General features: G+C 41.0%; 2 protein-coding genes and 1 long non-coding RNA gene across 3 annotated transcripts in view; all 3 read right to left on the bottom strand.

The window, feature by feature from the left end:
• LOC139407008 (transmembrane protein 242) overlaps positions 1-23,052 on the bottom strand; it is a 407,233-nt gene that overhangs the window by 15,063 nt on the left and 369,118 nt on the right. The gene's annotated exons all lie outside the window — the stretch shown is intronic.
• On the bottom strand, positions 8,961-11,851 carry LOC139407745 (forkhead box protein A2-like). The gene is made up of 2 exons (XM_071151599.1): positions 11,047-11,851; positions 8,961-10,487 (listed from the first exon to the last, which is right to left on the bottom strand). Exons 1-2 carry the CDS (start codon positions 11,113-11,115, stop codon positions 9,309-9,311), a joined length of 1,248 nt encoding a protein of 415 aa, XP_071007700.1. The 5' UTR covers positions 11,116-11,851; the 3' UTR covers positions 8,961-9,308.
• Positions 20,469-22,678, bottom strand: LOC139407744 (uncharacterized). Its single transcript, XR_011634122.1, has 3 exons — positions 22,545-22,678; positions 21,065-21,328; positions 20,469-20,875 (listed from the first exon to the last, which is right to left on the bottom strand). It is a non-coding gene; the product is annotated as an uncharacterized lncRNA (long non-coding RNA).

The following is a 23,052-nucleotide window of genomic DNA, read 5'->3' as shown; positions in this document are numbered from 1 at the left end:
CCAGACCATAACGGACCATCCCATCTCCAAATCGATCCCGTTACAGAGTACAGGCCTTGGTGTAACGCTCATTCCTTCGACGATAAATGCGAATCCAACCATAACCCCTGGTGAGACAAAACCGCGACTTGTCAGTGAAGAGCACTTTTTGCCAGTCCTGTCTGGTCCAGCGACGGTGGGTTTGTGCCCATAGGCGACGTTGTTGCCGGTGTTGTCTGGTGAGGACCTGCCTTACAACAGGCCTACAAGCCCTCAGTCTATCCTCTCTCAGCCTATTGCGGACAGTCTGAGCACTGATGGAGGGATTGTGCGTTCCTGGTGTAACTCGGGCAGTTGTTGTTGCCATCCTGTACTTGTCCCGCAGGTGACATGTTCGGATGTACCGATCCTGTGCAGGTGTTGTTACACGTGGTCTGCCACTGCGAGGATGATCAGCTGTCCGTCCTGCTACCTGTAGCGCTGTCTTAGGCGTCTCACAGTACGGACATTGCAATTTATTGCCCTGGCCACATCTACAGTCCTCATGCCTCCATGCAGCATGCCTAAGGCACATTCGCACAGATGAGCAGGGACCCTGGGCATCTTTCTTTTGGTGTTTTTTAGAGTCAGTAGAAAGGGCTCTTTAGTGTCCTATGTTTTCATAACTGTGACTTTAATGACCTACTGTCTGTAAGCTGTTAGTGTCTTAACGACCGTTCCACAGTTGCATGTTCATTAATTGTTTATGGTTCATTGAACAAGCATGGGAAACAGTGTTTAAACCCTTTACAATGAAGATCTGTGAGGTTTGGATTTGGATTTTTACAAATTATCTTTGAAAGACAGGGTCTTGAAAAAGGGATGTTTCTTTTTTTGCTGAGTTTATGTTGTAGGTGTGTACGCAATGATCAGATCAATTATTTTAACTCAATAATGATGACTTTTTCCTTTCCTAAGATTGTCTTGTATTCTATTACTCACTATTCTTATTATGTTAGTATAGAACAAGTATAGATGTAGAGATGTTGAATAAATCCATCCTTCACATCCAATAAGACACTCTATTGTCATATGTGGCTTACCATTAACACAATCTATGAAAGCGGATAAGACTGTAACAACCCTATTTTATACTGGGTTAGTCAGTCAACACGTTTCAAATGACTCCTTATCACAAAGCCTTCCTGCCAGTTAATTAAAACAGACAAGAAAGCAATGGGACCAACAGTGGTTGTCCCAAATTGCACCCTGTTCTCTAAATAGTGCACTACTTTTCCCATTTCGGACGCACACAATGCTGTAACATCAAATGTTACAGAAAGCATCACAGAAGCTATAGAATCAAATACATAGGGGGGGGGGGGGGGGGTCCCATTTAAATCTTTCCTCTGTAACCTCACTGAAGGCATGGCACACCATCAACCGTTGTATACAGACTGACCACAAGCTTCAGCGGGACTCTGCATAGGGGAACGTTTTCTTGGACTGACTCGAGAAAGTGATAGGATGCAGAGAAATTCACGTTGATTAAACCTTTTTGCGTAAGACATATCCCCAAAACTGAGTTCACACTAGTCTGGAAAAACAGCTGTCATTCATAGGGATGTACAATGTCTCTTTTTATTAAGGCAAAAAAGCTTAAGCGCCAATCTGTATGCCTTTCAGACCCCAGGTCTGGCCACCCAGAGTGATCCAGGCTGGGGGGCTTTGGTAGGGTGGAGAAGGTGGCTAGGGTGGGGCTACTAAACACACTGTAGAAAAGTCACTTAAGGTCCACATTTATAGTAGCACAGCCAGGTACCTCTGCAACTGATGAAATACTTTAGTGTGAATTTAATTGAAGGGCTATCAAAGGTTTGTATGTGTCTACTGCATGGAGAGGCTGGATCATAGGCAATCCAACATCATTCACCACACTTGGCACCACCAAAACAAACTATAGCCCATGCTAAACCACGGCACGTGCATGGCTGATCTCTGCCAATAAAACATTTGTCTATCGAGTTAATTGGAGCAGAATCAGGCCAGATTGGACAGATGTGGTCACATGACGCTACAGTTTTACAGAGAAAAGGCTTTTAAAGGCATAAGACATCTGTAGTCTTATCTGACCGATGGGGATACAAACAGGCCACAACAAAAGGAGCCCTAAGACACCACGCTTGATTCATGGGAAAGCCATCGGCCTGCCTTTGTGGCTGCCCTTCTCCTGAGCAAATAGTCCAAACTGTTCATTCGCCGTCTCCCATTCTCTTGCCGGCACATTGTTTGTGTCCTTGCATTTCATTCTGACTGGGGAAGATTGCTCTTAGGGCCAGTGAGCAAACAGTGGAGAAAGGAGCCTGCCATCTTCCTCTGTTCCCAGGAGAACTAGCATTTTTATTTCAGCTCCAAGCTGTCAAAGGAGCCAAGAGTTTATGTCAGGATGCTGAATTAATTGCTTTAAGCTGGGGGGGGCTGGCCCCCGCCGCCTTTATCACCAAAAGCTCCGTTAAACGTTTCCTAGAGATTATTAGAAAATAATGTCTCCTCCCCTCTATCATCCAACCGCTGCACAGAGTATCGAAACATTTACAAAGGTTTGGATAAAAAAAACTGATGCATTCATTTCACAGTTCCCGCCATTGTGGTATGAACGATCATTTCAGTGTTGCTGTCTGTCATCATGGGTTTCAAAGGCAAACAATCGTTTTGATTGTGTGATGTTTTGCTCATTATTTCTTGGTTGAAGAGTTGTTGCGGCTTCATGGAAAAGCCACACACAAAATATATTGATTTCCTTTCGATTGCTTTCAAAATGTTTGGAATTCTGTCTTGTGCTTTCCTGAATCTATCTACAGAATAATGACTAATGAATAACTAGGCATCCAATAGCCCTGCCTTGCATCTACGTCCCAAATGGCACCATATTCCTTATATATAGTACACTACCCTATGGGCCCTGGACAAAAGTAGTTCACTAAATAGGAAATAGGGTGCAATTTAGGATGCGGACATAGCCTACGTACCTGCAGAAAGCCATCGATCCTGTCCTGTTAATAAGTATCTCACAGTGTCTGTACCACAACCCACCCTTCACTGACCATTCTCACAGCCAGGCAGGTCAAAACCTGTTCTCATTCCAAATGGGACCCTATCCTCTATATAGAGCACTACTTTAGAAAGTAGTCAAATGTCAAAAGTAGTGCACTATATAGGGAAGAGGTGCCATTTGGGACGCACAAATTTCTCCCAGGTAGGTAGTCTCTGACTCTTGTACAGGCTGGGGTCAGAGCTGAAAGATACTTGTCTCTCCAGCCAGATTATGTAGCCTATGCTCTAACGTATGTCCTTTATCATACCCGATACAGATGTAGGATCTTAATTTGATCACTGTTTTGTTGCTGACGATTTTCCTGCAAAGCAGAAGTGTATTCAAGGTTTAAAAAGGCTCATAAAGTTTGTAATTTCCACATAAAATTGTCAGACTTGATTGGCCGTTAACAAAAAATGTAGCAAACCCTACAAAAAAATGTCCATTAATTATAATCCACATAATAATTAGAATTTCCTGATGGTGCAGGATTCTTTTCCTGCTGTAGAAAACTGGCTCATATTAAGATTCGACATCTGTAGCTGTGATTAATTCACATTTGAGATACTGCATTTTACATTCATGCTGTGGCTTGACTCTCATTGCACAAATCTCTTAATTTCTTCTTTGTCACATTTAGCCTCAGATATTGGGGTTAGGTTTAGCAGACCCCACATAACATATCCTCTCTGTTCTCCTCAGCATTTCAATCTACAATGTAGATCTAGCCCAGTTCATTCTTTTGTGTATTGGCACGGTCTCTCTCACGCCACTCAGCAGGCTTCCCAGTGGGAACATCCATAAAGTGGGAAACTGATCCTGTCTGCAGTGGGAAACACTATAGCTCTTTACATGGAGAATCTCCATGCTAAATCTCCCACTGATGACAGCCTTGTCACAACCTCAATACCTTCTCTGGGGGTCTTTCTGTTGCTAATGTTAAAACAAGCTCCAATCACATCAGGTATATCTGGATTTGGGTGCTATGGGGCATTGGCATTACAATGGGTCATTCCTTTAATCTGGCAGATAATTCAAATGGATCCCAGAACCCCTTTAATGGACAACCTCTGGAAAACTGTGGGCATCAGGGGAGTTGTCTGCGGGGAGCTGGTGGCCTTTCACTCCGCCATAAAGCACAATACACGTCGCATGGCTTTGAAAATGATGCCGGATTTAAAGCACCCACCATAACCTAGACGGGGTATTTGTGTGGTACATGCCTTGATAATGAATGCAATTAATGAAACAAACAAAAAAATATATAGAGTGGGAAATACAGAGAAACTGCTTGTCTTGTAGCTTTTGAAATGTTTGATTGTTTCACATCCTTACAGTTGATTATAGCACTTTCAATATCAGAAATATATATTTTTTATTATACTGTCACTATACTGCAATGACCTGTGGCTTCATTAATAACCAACGTGTAACACTTCCAGCTGGAATTTGTTTTCCCACACTTTGCAAATCCATAAAGCTCCCAGGTTTTTATTGCACACGAGCCTCTAGACAAGGAGCACTCGCAGTCAGCAGCTTTGCTTGCAGTGCAGACCAGAGATCACCCTCCTCTCATGATGGGTAGATGGATGGATTTATTGATAGATTGATTGACTGTTTACTCAGTGTGAGAGCCGTGAGGAGGACGTGAAGGGGAGCCTGTGAGGGGGTCAGGGTTGGTTCAGACTGCAGGCAGGCCTCTCAGCCCAGTCAATGGGACAGTGTTGACACAGAGCTCCTTCCCTCCATCCCCAAGTGTCAACGCCACTGTGGCGACCGCCTATGAAAGGCTCCCCCATGGCAGGAATTTCGCACCAGGTCGCCAGAAAAGATCAACCCAGGCAAGTGGAGTCTCCTCTCACATTCTCGCCCTTCGCTTTCACCAGCACCTTCCCCTATCCAACCTCTCCTGTCAGAGGTTGGTCCTTTTCAGTGATGTCTGAGAGAGGGAAATGCAATAATCAGGGCCGGTTCCAGGTATAAGTGACATAAGTGTTTGGTTAGGGTCCCCGGCCGATAGGGGGCCCCCGATCAAAAGAATAGTAGAATACATTAGGTGCAATTTCTAAATGTGGTTATGCATCAGCAGTTTTTCTCTTGTTATGTCAGTCACTGACTGTCACTCAATTAGACACGGTTAGATACAAGTTTTTAGATTGATAGTTAGTCTAGCCAGCTATCTAATCTTGTAAATTGTTCTTTACACCCCATCGCAAAATGGGTAGAACTGCAGGAAATTAGCTTAAAAAACATATTTCTGCCCTTAGGCAAAATTAGTAGAATTGCATGACATTATTTCTAAAATTGTAACGTTTTCTCCCGTCAAGAGGGGGGCCACTAAAATGTTTTACTACGAGGTGAGGGCCCCCTAATCAAATCTCCCTTAGGGCCCCCAAAAGGATAGAGGCGGCCCTGGCAATAATGAGAAAAGGCCCAATTGCTCCCACAGATTGTTATCATGTGGATGGAACACTGTGCACCCCTTGCAGTCTGATATGAATCAGGTTAGGTTTCACACACACTAATGGAGAGAGGATGTCCAAAACCTGAGCTCTCCATCTACAACTCCTCTTGTTTATACAGTACACAAACAAAATAAAACTACCATTTTCGAATTTGTAATCCCCAGGATAGCTTCAAAATTAATGTTAGCTTCAAAATTAGGAAACAGTGTCTAGTACATTTATTGCTATTCAATAACACTACATGATTTGCATTTATAGAGGGTCAGTCTGATATTTGAGCATATTTTCTATCAACCTGTTCTAACAACATGGGTGAGCCTCTCTCCCAGTCTAAAATATGAGATTAGGACTATATCTCAATTGAAAGGATATTTGGGCCTAAAACCAGAGTGGAGTGAACAGCCCCAACCCTCCAATACACTAAAGCAATATTACAGCTTGTATACATTTGATCAGAAATCACCTTGTTCCAGGTCCAGGCAAAACGGCTCATCTGGAGGGCATGAGTTGGGTACTAGTGCCCTCCATGGAATCAATGGGTGTCATACTGTATACAATCAGAGCTATATATTGAAGCAATAACGCACGAGGGGGTGTGGTATATGGCCAATATACCATGGCTAAGGGCTGTTTTTAGGCAAGACGCATTGTGGAGTGCCTGGACACAGCCCTTAGCCGTGATATATTGGCCACATACCACAAACCTTTGAGGTGTCTTATTGCTATTATAAACTGGTTACCAATGTAATTAGAGCAGTAAAAATACATGTTTTGTCATTCCCATGGTATATGGTCTGATATGCCATGGCTGTCAGCCAATCAGCATTCCATGTTCGAATCCACCCAGTTGATAATTGAATATATAAAGCTAAGTATATGGCTCCTGGTACAACGTGAAGCTAACTTGTTCTAGTATAATGGGGCTAAGATTACATTTAAAAAGAAATTGTATACTCCTAAAAAATATATATTTTTAAAGATAACCTACTAAAAGGATAATTTTTGTTCGTTGAGCAAGATGCTAAATAAGCTATTTCCCTTATTTATATTGCCAATTCATCCTATTTTATCTTGTTATGTTTCATTTCTGTCCGTTTTCAAAACGACCGAAGCCCTATATTGCAGAGTACGATATTCTGAGCATGCACTCATTTAATGTGTAGTAATGGACTAATCCAAGACCTGCATTATCAGTGGAATCGGAGTTCATCAATTATTTAAACACTATTATTAAGGAGCTGTCAGGTAGGTCTACCGATCCCATCTCCTGCTATAGATGAAATCAGAAAGAAAAATCGTGCCAAGATAGTAGAGGGGTCACCTTCAAAATATGAACGTGCCCTTGCATCGGCCATTTTTACACACCGCTGTTAACAAACATTTGCCTATACAAATAAATAATTTATAACACATAATAATAATAATAATAATAATAATAATAATAATAATAATAATAGTAAAGCATTATTACTAATATTATTATTATCCTCATGTTTTATCAATATTAATATGCCTATATAAAAATAGCATGTAGACTACACAATGTTCACATTTCCCAATGGCCTACGGTATTCATTTCTTATTCGAAGAAAAAGTATTTTAAATTTAACACTAGAAAGAAATACCATCTGGCGGTGAATCCGAATTTCATGAAAACAAAAACATCAAGACCAATCTGCAAATAGACCCCATGCATGACAAGGCTCAAGAGAAATACATGTGTTGTTGCATGCCTACCTCTGGATATTGGTTTGTTGCCGCTGGACATTGAAAAGCGACGAGATCTTGGAAGACTCCAGCAAACTGCTTCCGAGGACTGCATTCATCACAGCATTTATTTAACGCTAACTCTGTCACTGTTTACTGAGCCACATAGCAAAGATGTCACTGCCTTGCTAGTTTTGAGAAAAAAAATGTTTACACTGATAATACCAATTGTTTTTTATCAGCAAGAGAGACAATTCAAATGTTTGTGTAAATGTACCTACCAAGACAAATAGGCCTATAGCCTAATATTTAGTACATATTGCAAATGTGACCGTAGGTTGTTTATTGTAAACGTGTGTTTTCTTTGCAGATGATTGTCCCATGCATTGTGCCCGATCATTTCTGATTATGAGTCGGTCATATGAGGGGATACTGTTGGCCTAAAGTGTGACAGACAGGTGGCAACATACGGACAGTTCGGATAGGCCTTCAGACGTCAACTTCTAGAGATTATAGACCATTTGCACAGAGGGCTTTCTTGATTTTTTGTGTATAATTTGAAAGGGGTAAAGGATAACAAAAACACGGTACATTTTAATATTAGTTTGTTGTTGAGTAAAAACATGTTTTAAAGGTTAATAGGCTGTCGTTTTTTCATGTAAACATGGCCTACGTTTACGTTCCCTCGGTGAAAGCAGCATGGGCTACCATCCCATCGCGAAGTTGTTGATGTATTTAGAAGGGGCTATGACATGGGTTCATCTTATCAGTTAGGATCTGTTGTGAGTCACGTGTTAAGTGGTTTAAGAGTAACCCCATGACAGGGCAGGCATGTGGGACTAAAATCAGGGTAATTAATCACCGTCACTTTCATTGTGCATTGTTCTTTCTCCCTTCCGTGCGCTTTTCTATTTTGCTGGCGATAAAAGTGATAATGAAACAAATGTAGGTTGGCAGGTAGCCTGGAGGTTAGAGCATTGGGCCATACCCAAAGGTCGCTGGTTCGAATACCCAAGCCGATAAGGTGAAAAGTCTGTCGATGTGCCTTTGAGCAAAGCACTTAACCCTAATTTGCTCCAGGGGCGCTGCACTACTATGTCTGACCCTGTAAAACAACACATTTCACTGCACCTATCTGGTATTTGTGACAATAAATATATATTTTTAAATGTCATGCTTCATTTGCGAAATAGTTGGTGCTCGGTGGGGTTCAGGAAGGATTGGTGGGGTGTGACATATGACCAACTGGAAATCGTTCGGGAATTGTCAGATTGTGCAGAGGAAAACGCCCCTTCGTTGTATAAAATGTCATGTTAATAATAGACTAACCGAACCCTTTTATAAATAATAATAATAATAACAATAATATGGTTATGTTAGGTTTAATACAATGAATAAAGCATTATTAGCCTTTTACATTTTTTTGGGGTGTGGTGGTCTTCGTTTAGTTTCTTGGCGAAAATTGCAACCTTTATCCTAAATATGCATTTGGATATAATGTCTTATTGAATAGTATATAGGCATATAGTGTAGGCCTATAAGTAGGCCTATATATACAGACATATGTCTTTATTCATTGATGCTGCTAATCTTTCATTGTTTTATATTTTACCTAACTGCTAGTCTTTCTTAAATAAAGATGTTCGATATTTTAAAAATTTTTCATCATGGTTAGCCTATTGCACAATTAACCTTTAACCTTATGCGGTTGCCATATAATAATGCAGACAGAAAGGTAATATCAAATAATACTTTAATATAGATTTTCGCTTGCTACATGAATACACATTAACAACTTATAGCATATAAGGGATACACAAACGATATTAGCACAGAGCACATCTCACAATTTGTAACATACCGAGGTGCCTGTGAATCCCACAGTTACGCCTTCAATTAATGTAAAAGTGTCTGTATGAAATAATGTCGTCACATATCAACATACTCTGAACGAACATGACACTGAATCAGTCCCTTCCATGTCCAATGTCCATAAAAGGTGATCCATAAAACAAAAATACGACCAATTTACAAATGTACAAATTGTAATTGTTAGAAAAAGTTAATTGAATGCCGATTCAAATTCAAGAAGAGTTCATGATTGGCCTCGAATACACACCTTGGTAGTAAGAAGTGTCTGTGGGTGTAGAAGCAACATCTAAGCCCGTTTTAGCCGACATTGAGCCCATGGACAGCGGCCCTGTCATCGGTGAACCATAGCCGTACTGCATCATCTGTTCATACGTTTTTAGGTCCATTTTGTGGTGATGCTGCTGTTCCGACGACATTAGATTGTTGATGGAGAAGGGGTGATTGAATGAATAGTGGTGCTCCGGCTTCAGGTGCGCTTCGTGCACGAGCACCGAGTGATGCTGAGACAGAAGATGGTGAGTCTGTGGGATAGGAGAGAGCGCGTGCTCCGCGGGGCTCATTACCTGCTGCCGGGGTTTCGGGTTAGATACAGTCCGCTTGACGTCTTTTACGGACAGGGTGGGGTGGGGTGATTCGTTTCCATTACAGCTCTCTGGGCTGCTGTTAGAGCCGCCCTCGGGAGTTTTCTTCCCGGTCTCCCTGCCGAGGTCTTTCTCGCACCTGAACCGCTTTTGCCTCCGGAGATAGCAGCCGTTCTCAAACATATTCCCTGAGTCCGGGTGAAGGGTCCAGAAAGATCCTTTGCCCGGCTTATCCGGGGACCTGGGCACTTTGAGGAAGCAGTCGTTGAAGGACAGAGAGTGGCGGATAGAGTTTTGCCAGCGCTGCTGGTTCTGTCTGTAGAAGGGGAAGAGGTCCTGGATCCATTGGTATAGCTCATTCAACGTCAGCATCTTTGTGGTAGACTGCTGTAAAGCCATGGTGATGAGAGAAATGTAGGAATATGGGGGCTTGGCGTGCGTATAGCTTCTCCTGTATGTTTTGGGGTCCCTTGACCTTATGTTGGACTGTCCATACATGGGGCTCATAACGCTCATATTATTATAGGAGGTCAGGGCATTCATCGATGGAGACGGGGTGTTTATGGGGCTCATGTTCGGGTTCAGCGCCGCGCTCATGCCCGCCATCCCTGCTCCCATACTGTGCATGGCTCCGGAGCCCGGTGACATCGCGGCCATGGAGTGGTTCACACCCGTGTTGACGTATGACATGTTCATGGGGCTGCCTGACATGTTGCTGGTTGAAGTCATTCCAGGCATGCTCATATAGGTGCTCATCGAGTTCATTCCCAAACCGGTGTGTTGTGTCATGTTTCCAACTGAGGTATAGCACTGTAGAGAAAAGAGTGCACAACGTCAATAATATCTTTAACAATGTGAATAAAGTAGACACCTATTAAAATCACCTCGAAATAATTATACCTACAGAAATGCGTTTTTTCAGTTGGCCAAATATCCAATCTTAATATGCAACTTCAAACAATTACGTTCAAACAGTAAAGAAGTGCATGTAGACCTACATGCTAAACAATATTCTAAAGCTATTTTATAAACAGGGAACGAATGTAGCCCAATCAGGCGACGGGATCATTGTAGGCTCCTTAATAGACTAATTCGATACATAGTCAAAAGGCAAATTATATGCTACGATTAAATAATAAGAAATACATTTAAGTTTCAATTAGATTTTCTAAATAATAAAGATTCAAGTAATATATTTCGTAAATGTTCTTTCCATCCTCACTAGACATTGGTTAGGAGAGCGAAGAGATCCGGCAGGATTTCTATGGCGCCTCAAGTCAATATTTGATCACAAAGTTAATATTATCTCAAGGATAATATTGAGTTGTATAGACAGCAAAATGCATATATATATATAAACTCTACCCACCTCGGGCTCTCCGTAGTAAGCGCTCCAGTCTGAATGCTCGTGTCCTTCCATTTTAACAGCGCTTAGCATTGTGGACCGTCCAAAACCAATTTCCGTCAACAGCCTCTCTCAGTCCCAGCAGAAGATTAAGTGACAAAAAACTGCACTAAAACCGATAGGGGACTACAGGCAACCCAGGTCGTTTAGTCTGCGTGCTGCCTGGGGACTGGTTCATGGGTATCTCTCTGCCCGGAGTGCCTTCAGACGTTGTAAAGCGAATGACGACGACAAGAGTTGTAATGACGTTAGCTCCTCGTCTTGCTGTGGTATAGCAGCATGTGTCGCGTTGGCTCTCGACCCTCCAACCCTCACTCATTCAATGCCCTAATTTGAATAATCTGCTCACACCTAGGCACTAGACTCCTCCGTTGGCCCTCTGTTGTACACCTGCGCTGTCTGAAAAGGGCAAACCTATTCGATCCAATATGTCAAATGTGATTGTTTTCCACCAGAAAAAAAAGACAAGGAATTTTGAATTCTAAGAAGGCTTATAGGAATGTGGTTTGGCATCTTCTGACCGAGTATTCTCATTTCTCTCAAGGAGTGTGGTCCTCGTCTAACTTCATTTGCATTCCTATCACATTTTACAGTTTCAGGATGCAATCAAACATTTTGTCAAAATAAACAAGGAATTTCCTAACCAGTTATTTCACCAAACCACGATGCTACATCGATATAATAAAAAGGCATATTGATAATGGAGATATTATGGGTGACTATAAAACACCACTTTTAATACTTATTTAGGCCATACTGAATAACGATTGACGACTGTAACATGGGAATGTTTTTATTTGAGCAATAAGTCCAGGGGTCCATGCATCGATTAAATTCTGGAGTGAGGGGGCGATAAGGGTAGTCTAGTCTACCCAGTGGTGATGACAGAAATGAACAACTTCGTAGAACATTGTGTGCAGCATTTCGAATTTCGAAACATCGTAAACAAATGTTCAGGGTCAACTCAACTCGAGGCACGTTGTACGATTTTGGATCGTTATCATTAACATATAGGCATAATATTGTGCATAATTGTCTCTTGAATTCTAAGTGTTAACGCAACTGATGTAATTATATCATTTTAATTTTTATTATAACTCCGTTGTGTATTACAAAATACTTCAGTGGACAATGTGAGCTCTGACTCTGAAGTACACTGAGTGAACAAAACATTTGGAACACCTTCCTAATGCTTCTTTCTCACAGTTGTATCAAGTTGGCTGCATGTCCATTGGTTAGTGGACCATTCTTGATATGCACGGGAAACTGTTGAGCGTGAAAAACCCAGCAGCGTTGCGCCTGGCAAGCTGGTGCGCCTGGCACCTACTACCATACCCCGTTCAAAGGCACTTACATCTTTTGTCTTGCCACTCACCCTCTGAATGGCACTCATACACAATCCATGTCTCAATTGTCTCAAGGTTTAAAAATCCTTCTTTAACCTGTCTCCTCCCCTTCATCTACACTGATTGAAGTGAATTTAACAGGTGTCATAGCTTTCACCTGGATTCACCTGGTCAGTCTTTGTCATGGAAAGAGCAGGTGTTCCTAATGTTTTGTCTACTCAGTGCGCCTGGCACCTACTACCTACTATACATACCCCGTTGAAAGACACTTACTGTCAACAGAATCTCAATTTCAAACCATATCAAACAAATATTTTTACACGATCTAGGCCTATTTTAATTCCCCCTGATTTAGTTAGTGGCTGTTTGGAGAATAGAGATTATTCAAACATAGCACTGTCTCTATACTCATGTGTCGGACCATCATTTTATTGACTTTTTGCGAAGGCCTTGTAGCCTTGATGCCCTATGTTTGATATGCCGGTTTCAAGAGAAGCAAAGTTTATCTAACGTGTTTGATCACTGGAGCTAGAATGGATATCCGCAGCAATCGCTGATAAACCTAGCTACGGAAAACAAGGATACTATCGAGGTGATATTAATGGAGCAGTTCAACTGGTAATGTATTTGCCAAATACACACTATAGTACACGCGCACAGGCCAGCGATGGAATCTTTAAATGATGGCGTTGGAGGAATTTTACATCTGATATTTAATTGTGATAACTTCCATCATCGACTCTTCATAATAATTCTGATAATAATGTCACGACAAAAAAGGGCACACTTGTTAGAATGTATTGTAAGCCATAGCCTACATAACAGATTCATGAGAAGTATACCAACATTTGTAATGCTTATGTCAACGAATTATTAATGCGGTTATATATATATATATATATATATATATATGCATAGCTTATGAATGTGTTATGAAGTCATTAGGATGCCCTTCTATTAAGGGTACTGTTTAGCCTGTCATCAATGACAATTTGTGACAATGGTTTAGTGCTGCCACATAGGTAGTTAACAGGTAAACATTCATCTCAGATCACCTTGTTTGACCTCACACTCTCTTAAGGGGTTCTGTTGACTGTTAGGTCAACCAGGGTCTTCTCACAAGCACTGATACAGTACTATCTGGTGGCCTACTGTAAGTGTATTGCTCCTATCAAATGCGCTGAGGCTGATTCATCACAAAGTGTGTCAATAAAGGCACCACAATGGCCTTCAAGTCAATCATTACTTTAGGCGTAGAGTAACATTAGCACATTTTTTACAATTTGTCTCTGCTCAATGTTATTCCCTGAAATCTATTTGATTGGGTGAATTATGTGTTTTCTGAGTGAAATGTGGATGTGTTGCATTCTCAAAGATTGCAACACATCATATTGTCCAAAACACATTATATTGACCAAAACACATATTGACCAAAGAATGAGAGAAGATAAAGAAGAAAAGAAAAGAACAATTACAAACTATAACATGCATAAAAATATCCAGGGAGTAGGAATCTAGGAATGTGCCAGTTTCATTACAATGTTTTCCACTGTGGCCTAGGGAGTTAAAAATCCGCCTTAATTCGTTGTTCTGCCAGTCACCCTAGTCCCCCAGAACAACTTTTCAAGAAACACAAGGGGAATAGGTTAAGCTAGTGATTAATAAAGAGTCTTTTCAGTGTGAGACGAAACCACTAAATGTTTGCTGCCATTTGCCTATAGTGATAGCAAACATACCAGATTGAGGGAGGCTTTGGTCGGGGCCTTTATCCTGTACAGCTGTGACAACGGCTGTGGGCTGCAGGTTTGCGGCCTGCCACAGTGTGTTTACCTGGAGACGAATCTGAAAGGCGGCGGGACAGGGAGGACACACAACCAAGGTGAAAGGGAACAAGAGACGGCTGTTTCAGATCTAAGGAGAGCGGTTATTGCACTAGCTGGCTGGACCACCGTGCTCTCTGTACACACACACACACACACACACACACACACACACACACACACACACACACACACACACACACACACACACACACACACACACACACACACACACACACACACACACACACACACACACACACACACACACACAGGGTCCTAGAACAGAAAGCATCGCTCTTATGCACCAATACACTCCTTTTCATATTGAAAGCATATTGTGGGTTGAAATGGAAGACAGTTTAGACTTCACAGGATCCATTGGTATGTACAGTGCCTTCTGAAAGTATTCATACCCCTTGACTTATTTCACATTTTGTTGTTACAGCCTGGATTCAAAATGGATTACATATATTTTTTTTCTCACACTTACACACAACACCCCATAATTACAAATTGAAAACGTTTCGAAATTTTAGCAAATTTATTGAAAATGAAAGACACAAATATCTAATTTATATAAGAATTCACACCCTTAAGTCAGTACTTTGTAGAAGCACTTTTGGCAGCGAGTGCAGCTGTGAGTCTTTCCGGGTAAGTCTCTAAGAGTTTTCCACACCTTGATTGTGCAACATTTGCTCATTATTCTTTTCAAATTCTTCAACCTCTAGCAGTGTTGATCATTGCTAGGCAAACATTTTCAGATCTTGCCATAGATTTTCAAGTAGATTTAAGTCAAAACTGTGACTCAGCCACTCAGGAACATTCACTGTCTCCTTGGTAAGCAACTCCAGTGCAGGTTTGGCCTTGTGTTTTAGGTTATTGTCCTGCTGAAAGGTGAATTAATCTCCCAATGTCTGGTGGAAAGTAGACTGAACCAGGTTTTTCTCAAGAATTTTCTATTTATTTTTATCCTGAAAAATGACCCAGTCCTTGATTACAAGCATACCCATAGCATGATGCAGCCATCCCTATGCTTGAAAATATGGAGAGTGGTGCTCAGTAATGTGTTGTATTGGATTGGCCCCAAACATAACACTTTGTATTCAGGACAAAAAGTGAATTGCTTTGCCACATTTCTTGCAGTATTACTTTAGTGCCTTATTGCAAACAGGATGCATGTTTTGCAATATTTTTTATTCTGTACAGTCTTCTTTCTTGTCACACCCTGATCAGTTTCACCTGTCTTGGTGCTTGTCTCCACCCACTCCAGGTGTCGCCCATCTTCCCCATTATCCCCTATGCATTTATACCTGTGTTCTCTGTTTGTCTGTTGCCAGTTCGTCTTGTCTTGTCTTACCAGCGTGCTTTCCCGTCTTCCTGTTTTCTCAGGTTTCTGTTTCCTAGTTTCCCCGGTTCTGACCATTCTGCCTGCCCCCAAGCTTGCCTGCTGTCCTGTACCTGGCTAACTCTGCCTTGGATTACAGAGCTCTGCCTGCCCTTGACCTGTCTTTTGCCTGCCCCATGTTTTGTCAATAAACATCTGTGATTCTAGCTGTCTGCATCTGGGTCTTATCCTGAGTTCTGATACTTCTTTTCACTCTGTCAATTAGCTTAGTATTGTGGAGTAACTACAGTGTTGTTGATCCATCCTCAGTTTTCTCCTATCACAGCCTTTAAACTCTTAACTGTTTTAAAGTCACCATTGGCCTCATGGTGAAATCCCTGAGTGGTTTCCTTCCTCTCCGGCAACTGAGTTAGGAAGGACGCCTGTATCTTTGTAGTGACTGGGTGTATTGATACACCATCCAAAGTGTGATTAATAACTTACCATGTTCAAAGGGATAGTCAATGTTTCCTTTCTTTTTTTTTACCCATCTACCAATAGGTGACCTTCTTTGCGAGGCTTTGGAATACCTCCCTGGTCTTGGTGATTGAATCTGTGTTTGAAATTCACTACTTGACCTGGGGACCTTACAGATACTGTAATTGTATGTGTGATACAGAGATGAGGTAGTCATTCAAAAATCATGTTAAATACTATTATTGCAACTTATTATGAGACTTTTTAATCCTGAATTTATTTAGGATTGCCATAACAAGTGGGATTAATACTTATTGAATACTCATTTATAATTCATTTGTAAAACATTTCAAAAACACAATTCCAATTTGACATTATGGGGTATTGTGTGTAGGCCAGTGACAAAAAAAAATCTCACTTTATTCAATTTAAAATGCAGGCTGTAACACAACATGTGGAAAATGTCAATGGGTGTGAATACCTTCTGAAGGCACTGTAATACACCTGTTATACGGCTATTTACAAAATACAATGTTAGTCTACAGCAGGATAATTAATTTTCTCGTCTTTCGGTGTACTGTATATGAATCAAATGTACATGGTTTTATTTCAACCGTTGAGATATGCCTGTTTATGCATTCTAATACTATAATAATACTAGTTGATTATTTTTCATACAGTTAACCTTTGTTCAGAAATATATTTTTTGCTGATGGCTTTGTGTTTTTTCCATCAGCCTGATGGCTCTTCTTTGATCATTTAAAAACAACAAGGGAACAGCACAAAGGCATTTCCATCTATCCCAGTGATATCTAGCTACCTCCCTTGGTCCTCTGACTTGCAAGATGCAATTTGTACTGTTTGCTGAGAAACAGTAAAACCAGGGAGATGTCACTCTCGGCTCCATGACAAAGCTCCCTGCCGGCAAACAACATGTGTCCAATATGTGTTTGTCTACCCGAGAACGCCCTACCAGATCCTAATAAATCAGTTTCTTTACAGGCTCTGACAGGCTAACTGGCTAACCACAGTGTAGGCTAATGGCATGGACACTCCTCACCTTGCGTTCCAAATGGCACGCTATTCCCTTTATAGTGTACTACTTTGGACCAGGGCCCGTAGGGAAAGGGTGCCATTTGGGACGGAGTCTCAAATTAGCACCTCGTCAGCCTTCTACAGCTCCGGACAAACATGGAGTGAGAAACAGCCGCCTGGCTGGGGAGACACCACTCCTCCTCAAAACCTCCTTGGCCTTCCCGACTGACCTGTCTGTCTGCCCTCAGCGGTAGCAACCAGCCATTTCACCAGCCAGCCAGATGTGTGTATGTCAGGTGAGCAAATATTGCCACTTAGTTAAGACTTCTCTGGTCCCCTCCTTCAGAGGCTGCTGTGTATTCCAGGGGTCTGCAGGAAGTATTAGTAGCGCTGTGAAGTTTCTATGGCATGAGAAGTTAGACTTAGAAGATGCACAGCGGGGGTCAGTTAAGTTTCAAGTTATTTCAAAGTTGATTCGCCACATCCACAGGATAGAACAGGTGCAAAACAGTACAGTGAAATAACCTTGAGAGCTCTTCTCCAACAATGCAGTGATAACAACAACAGTAGGTAGTGTATAGATAATAATAGAAAATATAATTTAAAAAATACAAATAAAAACAACAACAACTACAATGTGAGTTAAAGAAACAGGAGAATGCAAGTGATTCAACTGTTCATTAAGCTGAGGGATGCCCCCTCAATCCTTCATCTTAACTCAGATAGGGAACATCCCAAATGGCACCCTGTTCTCAATATGGGCACTGGTGAAAAGTAGTGCACTAACTACAGTATCTGGAATAGTGTGCCATTTGGGATACAGCCATAGCTATTACATTCTTAATCCTCACAATGCCTGATCACCACAGCCGAGGATCAGCCTATCACATTTAGCAAACTATTTGATCACGTTTTGTGTAAATACAGTTCACATTCTGGGCTATAGAACAGATTGCACATTTGTCCTGAGGAGGAGGAATCACCTTCAGACGGCGTCAAGTCAAAGATACTTATAACTAAGTATCACCCTATGCCTTTGCTTTACACATATTTGTTCCAGTATTAGCTGCGCTGAGGTTGGTATGGCCTCCATGAGCGAGACCAAAGCATTCTTTCACCGTATGATTACATACACGCAATTGGACAGTGAAGCATACTCCAGCATTTTGGATTTGAGATCAAATGTTTCGTACAGAATGTCACCTTTTTTCATCCAAATCTGTTTGACCGTTTAGACTGTTGTTTGGCCTCTGTACTCCATCACTTTTTGGATTTGAAATGATAAATTGACTATGAGGTTAAAGTGCAGACTGTCAGCTTGAATTTGAGGGTATTTTCATCCATATCGGGTGAACAGTTCAAAAAAAATACAGGACGTTTTGTACATAGTCCCCCCCCCATTTTAGGGGACCAAAGGTATTGGGACAAATTCACTTATATGTGCATTAAAGTAGTCTAAAGTTTAGTATTTGTGCAGAGTCTAAACAACAAAAAATGTATCACTGTCCCAATACTTTTGATGCTCACTGTATTGCTAATTTTCAAAGCTTGATAATTTTTCAATTGGGTGGGCTGCTTGAAATTTACACACTTATATATATATACACACAAATAAAACAATGAAATAGGTGACATGGCCTGAGGTCACGCACACTCACATTCAAAGTCTAACGCGGCATCCGTAAAGAGACCTGCTCTGACTATGTAATCAGTTAGACAGCCAGATCATGTATCACGGTGCCTATGAACGTAGAAAGAGCACATTCTACCTTGCGTTCTGATAGTATATCCTTTTAAAATGCAATTGCGGGAAAAACAAAGCTTTGGAAGCTTCCTCCTCTTGCCACTGTCGAGGAGAGGAGGGTATCAGCTTTCTGTAGGTATATATATTTTTTCTCAACTCTAAATATTCAGCTCAATGTCAACTGTTTTACAACCAAGATATTTGATATGGCTTTTAGATATGGAGCAGGCCATTACGAGGGTATAGGCCTATAGGTCTCATGGATAGTAGCCCTCAAATGAAAAGGACATTTAATTTACTGTTGGATGAATACATGGCTACTAGCAGTGGCTATTGTATGCAATATATACACACAGTGGCAAGTGTATTAGGTACACTAGCCCATTACCTCACGTGGCCGTGGCTTGCTATATAAAGCAGGCAGACAGGCAACGAGGCATTCAGTTACTGTTCGATTGAACGTTAGAAGTGGCAAAACAAGTGACCTAAGTGACTTTGAGCGTGGTATGATCATCGGTGCCAGGCGCGCTCAGAAACGGCGCGCTCAGAAACGGCCACCCTCCTGGGTTTTCCACATATGGCAGTGTCTAGGGTTTACAGAGAATGGTGCGATAAACATAAAACGTCCAGTCAGCAGCAGTCCTGTGGGCGAAAACAGCTTCTTGATGAGAGGTAGAAGGAGAATGGTAAGAATCGTGCAAGCTAACAGGTGGGCCACAAACAGGCAAATAACGGCGCAGAATGACAGTTTGAGTTAGAAATTGCGTGCATGGAATGTGGGACAAAATCCTTAACTTTTGACTACTTTACAGTTTCTCAATCGCTTTGACTCGTTTTTTTAAACAGTTAACATTTCTCTAAACTGTTGGTGCCATTGCATGTCTGCCAGATGTAGTAACTCACCTAAAACATTTAATTAATGCTTCAAAACCTAGTTATTGTGTCAGTAAATTGGCCAAAGTGTTTTTTGTTGTCATCTTGTGAGCCGTACTGGTCAAAATGTTTAGATGCTTTTTGACAATGGCAGTCAACCCGAGAAATGTTTGTTATATACACATTTCAGTTTTGTTCTACTTTTTTATTGACACTGACTGCTTACTGTACTATACCAGAATGCCAGTTTTGTCTAGCTGAATGCTATTGTGTATCACACTGAGCTTTTTAGATACCGATCTCAACAGTAGGTAAAAGTTTACTGGGAAAAGTCAATACTGTAGGACACAGAAAAAGGATATGCACATTTGTATGTATACAGTATTTTTTTTTTTTGTAGCAATGTGTTTCATGTAAACAGAAAATTCACATTGCATGTCCATATTTACATATTTCTTACATGTAAAATAATATATAGTGAACAGAAAATTTGCTACAAAATGACATCCATGCAAAAAAGACAAAAGAAATGCAAAAAAAGAAAAAACCTGTGGTAGTTCTGTTAAAAAAACAATAAATTGTACCTCCTCACAGTACGTGACACAAGAAGTTCCCATCTTCTTGGTGGACATCCTGCAATGATCACTGCAATGATCGCCTGTGATCTCCTCACAAGCAGCATTCATGGCATCTAACAGAGACATCTGATCTTGTGCCCGATAGTCATATACTTTCCACCTCCATGCTGAACAAAACTCGTTTCAGGAATGGGGAGGATGGAACTCCACTGTTATCCTTTCATGCGCAGCAAACCATTCCCTAACAATGTTGTTTCGGTGGAAGCTGACATTATCCTACACAATTACATAATTTGGCAAATCTGCTCTAACTAAACCTCTTTCGTGTTCTGTTATTAGGTCTCTGTAAAGTGTATTTAGGAAGGCCAGGGGAAGATGGGTGTTATAGGGCCCAATGTGTGGAATATGTGTGCTCACACCATTCTCAGAAATGGCAGCACACATTGTAATATTGCTCCCCACGTTGGCCTGGTGTGCCAATTGTGGCTAGGCGTCCAATGAGATTGCGGCCACGTCTCCTGCCTTTGGCCAGGCTGAACCCAGCCTCGTCCACAAAAACAAGACATTTCATGTCCTTCCAGCTCCATTATTTTCTAAATAGTAACACAGAAACAAAATATAAAGTTTGTTTTACATAGCCTATTCTAGAATCAGACAGTTCAGCAAAGTAGAAATGTTTTCTGTTCTTATAGGTATCTACAACTTCAAGAAGTATATACAGGCATCATTGAAGTACAGTAAAACTCCCTGGACAATATACCATGTGCACACCAATGGTTTACCTGGACATACTGGTACCACAACTCCTTCACTCTGTCACTATTCCTCTCAAATGAAACCATGTAGAGCTGTTTCATAGTCATTTTGCTATAGGTGAAATGCTGACAGAATTGATATTTGCGAAGATATCGTTGTCATTTGTGATTGCACTTCGGATCCCTCTTAGCCTGATGGAATTGTTGGCTATGACCATGTTGCAAATTTCTCGTTCCTGCCCATGGCTGAATACTGCTAGTCTGCCACCAGCATGAGGTCGTTGTGCAGTCCTATATATGACATGTAGAATTCACCAATGGACCATGTTACAGATAGTATATTGTATTCAAATTGTGCTGTATTACTGTATTACTGTATATTCCTCATACATATCTTACATTGTGATTTTATTTTACTATTTACCTTTACAATAGTTGCTGTATTGTTGTGAATGAAATGCTGTAACAAAGGTAAAGAGCAAGTACATATTTAGCTGTTTTCCCTATGGAATGGTTGCACAATTGATGACACTGTGGACATGTTTACATAAGGCTGTACTTTAGGGGTGGCAGGTAACCTAGTGGTTAGAGCGTTGGACTAGTAACCGAAAGGTTGCAAAATCAAATCCCCAAGCTGACAAGGTATAAATCTGTTCTTCTGAACAAGGCAGTTAAACCACTGTTCCTAAACCATCATTGAAAATAAGAATTTGTTCTTAACTGTTCTGCCTGTGATTATTATTATTTGACCATGCTGGTCATTTATGAACATTTGAACATCTTGGCCATGTTCTGTTATAATCTCCACCCGGCACAGCCAGAAGAGGACTGGCCACCCCTCATAGCCTGGTTCCTCTCTAGGTTTCTTCCTAGGTTTTAACCTTTCCAGGGAGTTTTTCCTAGCCACCGTGCTTCTACACCTACATTGCTTGCTGTTTGGGGTTTTAGGCTGGGTTTCTGTACAGCACTTTGAGATATCAGCTGATGTACGAAGGGCTATATAAATACATTTGATTTGATTTGATTTAAGTGAGTTGCATAGTTAAATAAAGGTTAAAAAAAATAAACTCTCTGACCAGCCTCTTCCATTGTAAGACCACGGTTTATAACATGGTCCACAATTGTGGCTCTGATTTCATCAGGGACTCTGTCTTCTACCTCTTCCTCTATTATGTCTTCCCCTAAAACATCCACCACCACACATTCTTACACATCTTCTGATTTTTTCTTTTTGAGAATTGAGCCAAAGCCATTGAGAAAATCTGTAATACATTTGTCCAAATACTTTCTTCAAATGGGGGGACTAGAGACATAAAATACTTTCATTTCTAAACGGTAAAACAGTCCGAATTCACTGTCTGAATTCATATGAAGGGGAGTGTAGATCCCCTTATAAACATTTCACTTAATAGTTCATTATACTAAACAGTCATAATGCATTCGTTTTTTTTTAAAGCATAGAGGTTAATCTATCTGTGAGCACAGTTGCTTAGGTGTGGTCTCTCACCTTGGTGAAATGGAGATCTGCGGTGAAAATAAGATCCTCTCCTCCTTAAAAATGCAGCCCACTTGGAAATGCCTTGTTTCCTCCCTACTATGGTATCTTTGCTCTAAGGAGGCAGATAAGCACAGGTGTGCATACAGACTGATGATCCTATGGTGATATGAGAATAGACTAAATAAATTACTTCGGTAATTGAATTCCTCCCTCCCTCAATCATTCCTGTACTTTTTTTGGACCAAATTAAATTGATTTATCATGCCTTGCCTGTTATATCTTGAGTACAGTGTCCCCTTGTGGTGAGTCCTCGAAGAAAGGCTTTCACACCGCCCTGCACAGTGGTCGTCACTAGTTACCACAGCCACAAAGCCATAAACTTAAAAATGGATTTTAAAACTTCCCCCATAACCACTCCCCTAACCTTATGCCTAACCCTAACCTCAAATTAAGACCAAAAAGCAAATTTTTGTTTTCATGAATTTCACAATATAGACCTAGCCAATTTTGACTTGGT

This window comes from Oncorhynchus clarkii, chromosome 4 (assembly GCF_045791955.1).
Source record: "Oncorhynchus clarkii lewisi isolate Uvic-CL-2024 chromosome 4, UVic_Ocla_1.0, whole genome shotgun sequence".
Lineage (NCBI taxonomy): Eukaryota > Metazoa > Chordata > Actinopteri > Salmoniformes > Salmonidae > Oncorhynchus > Oncorhynchus clarkii.
Note: the sequence above shows the minus strand (reverse complement) of the source record. Positions and strands in the feature narration are given on the sequence as shown.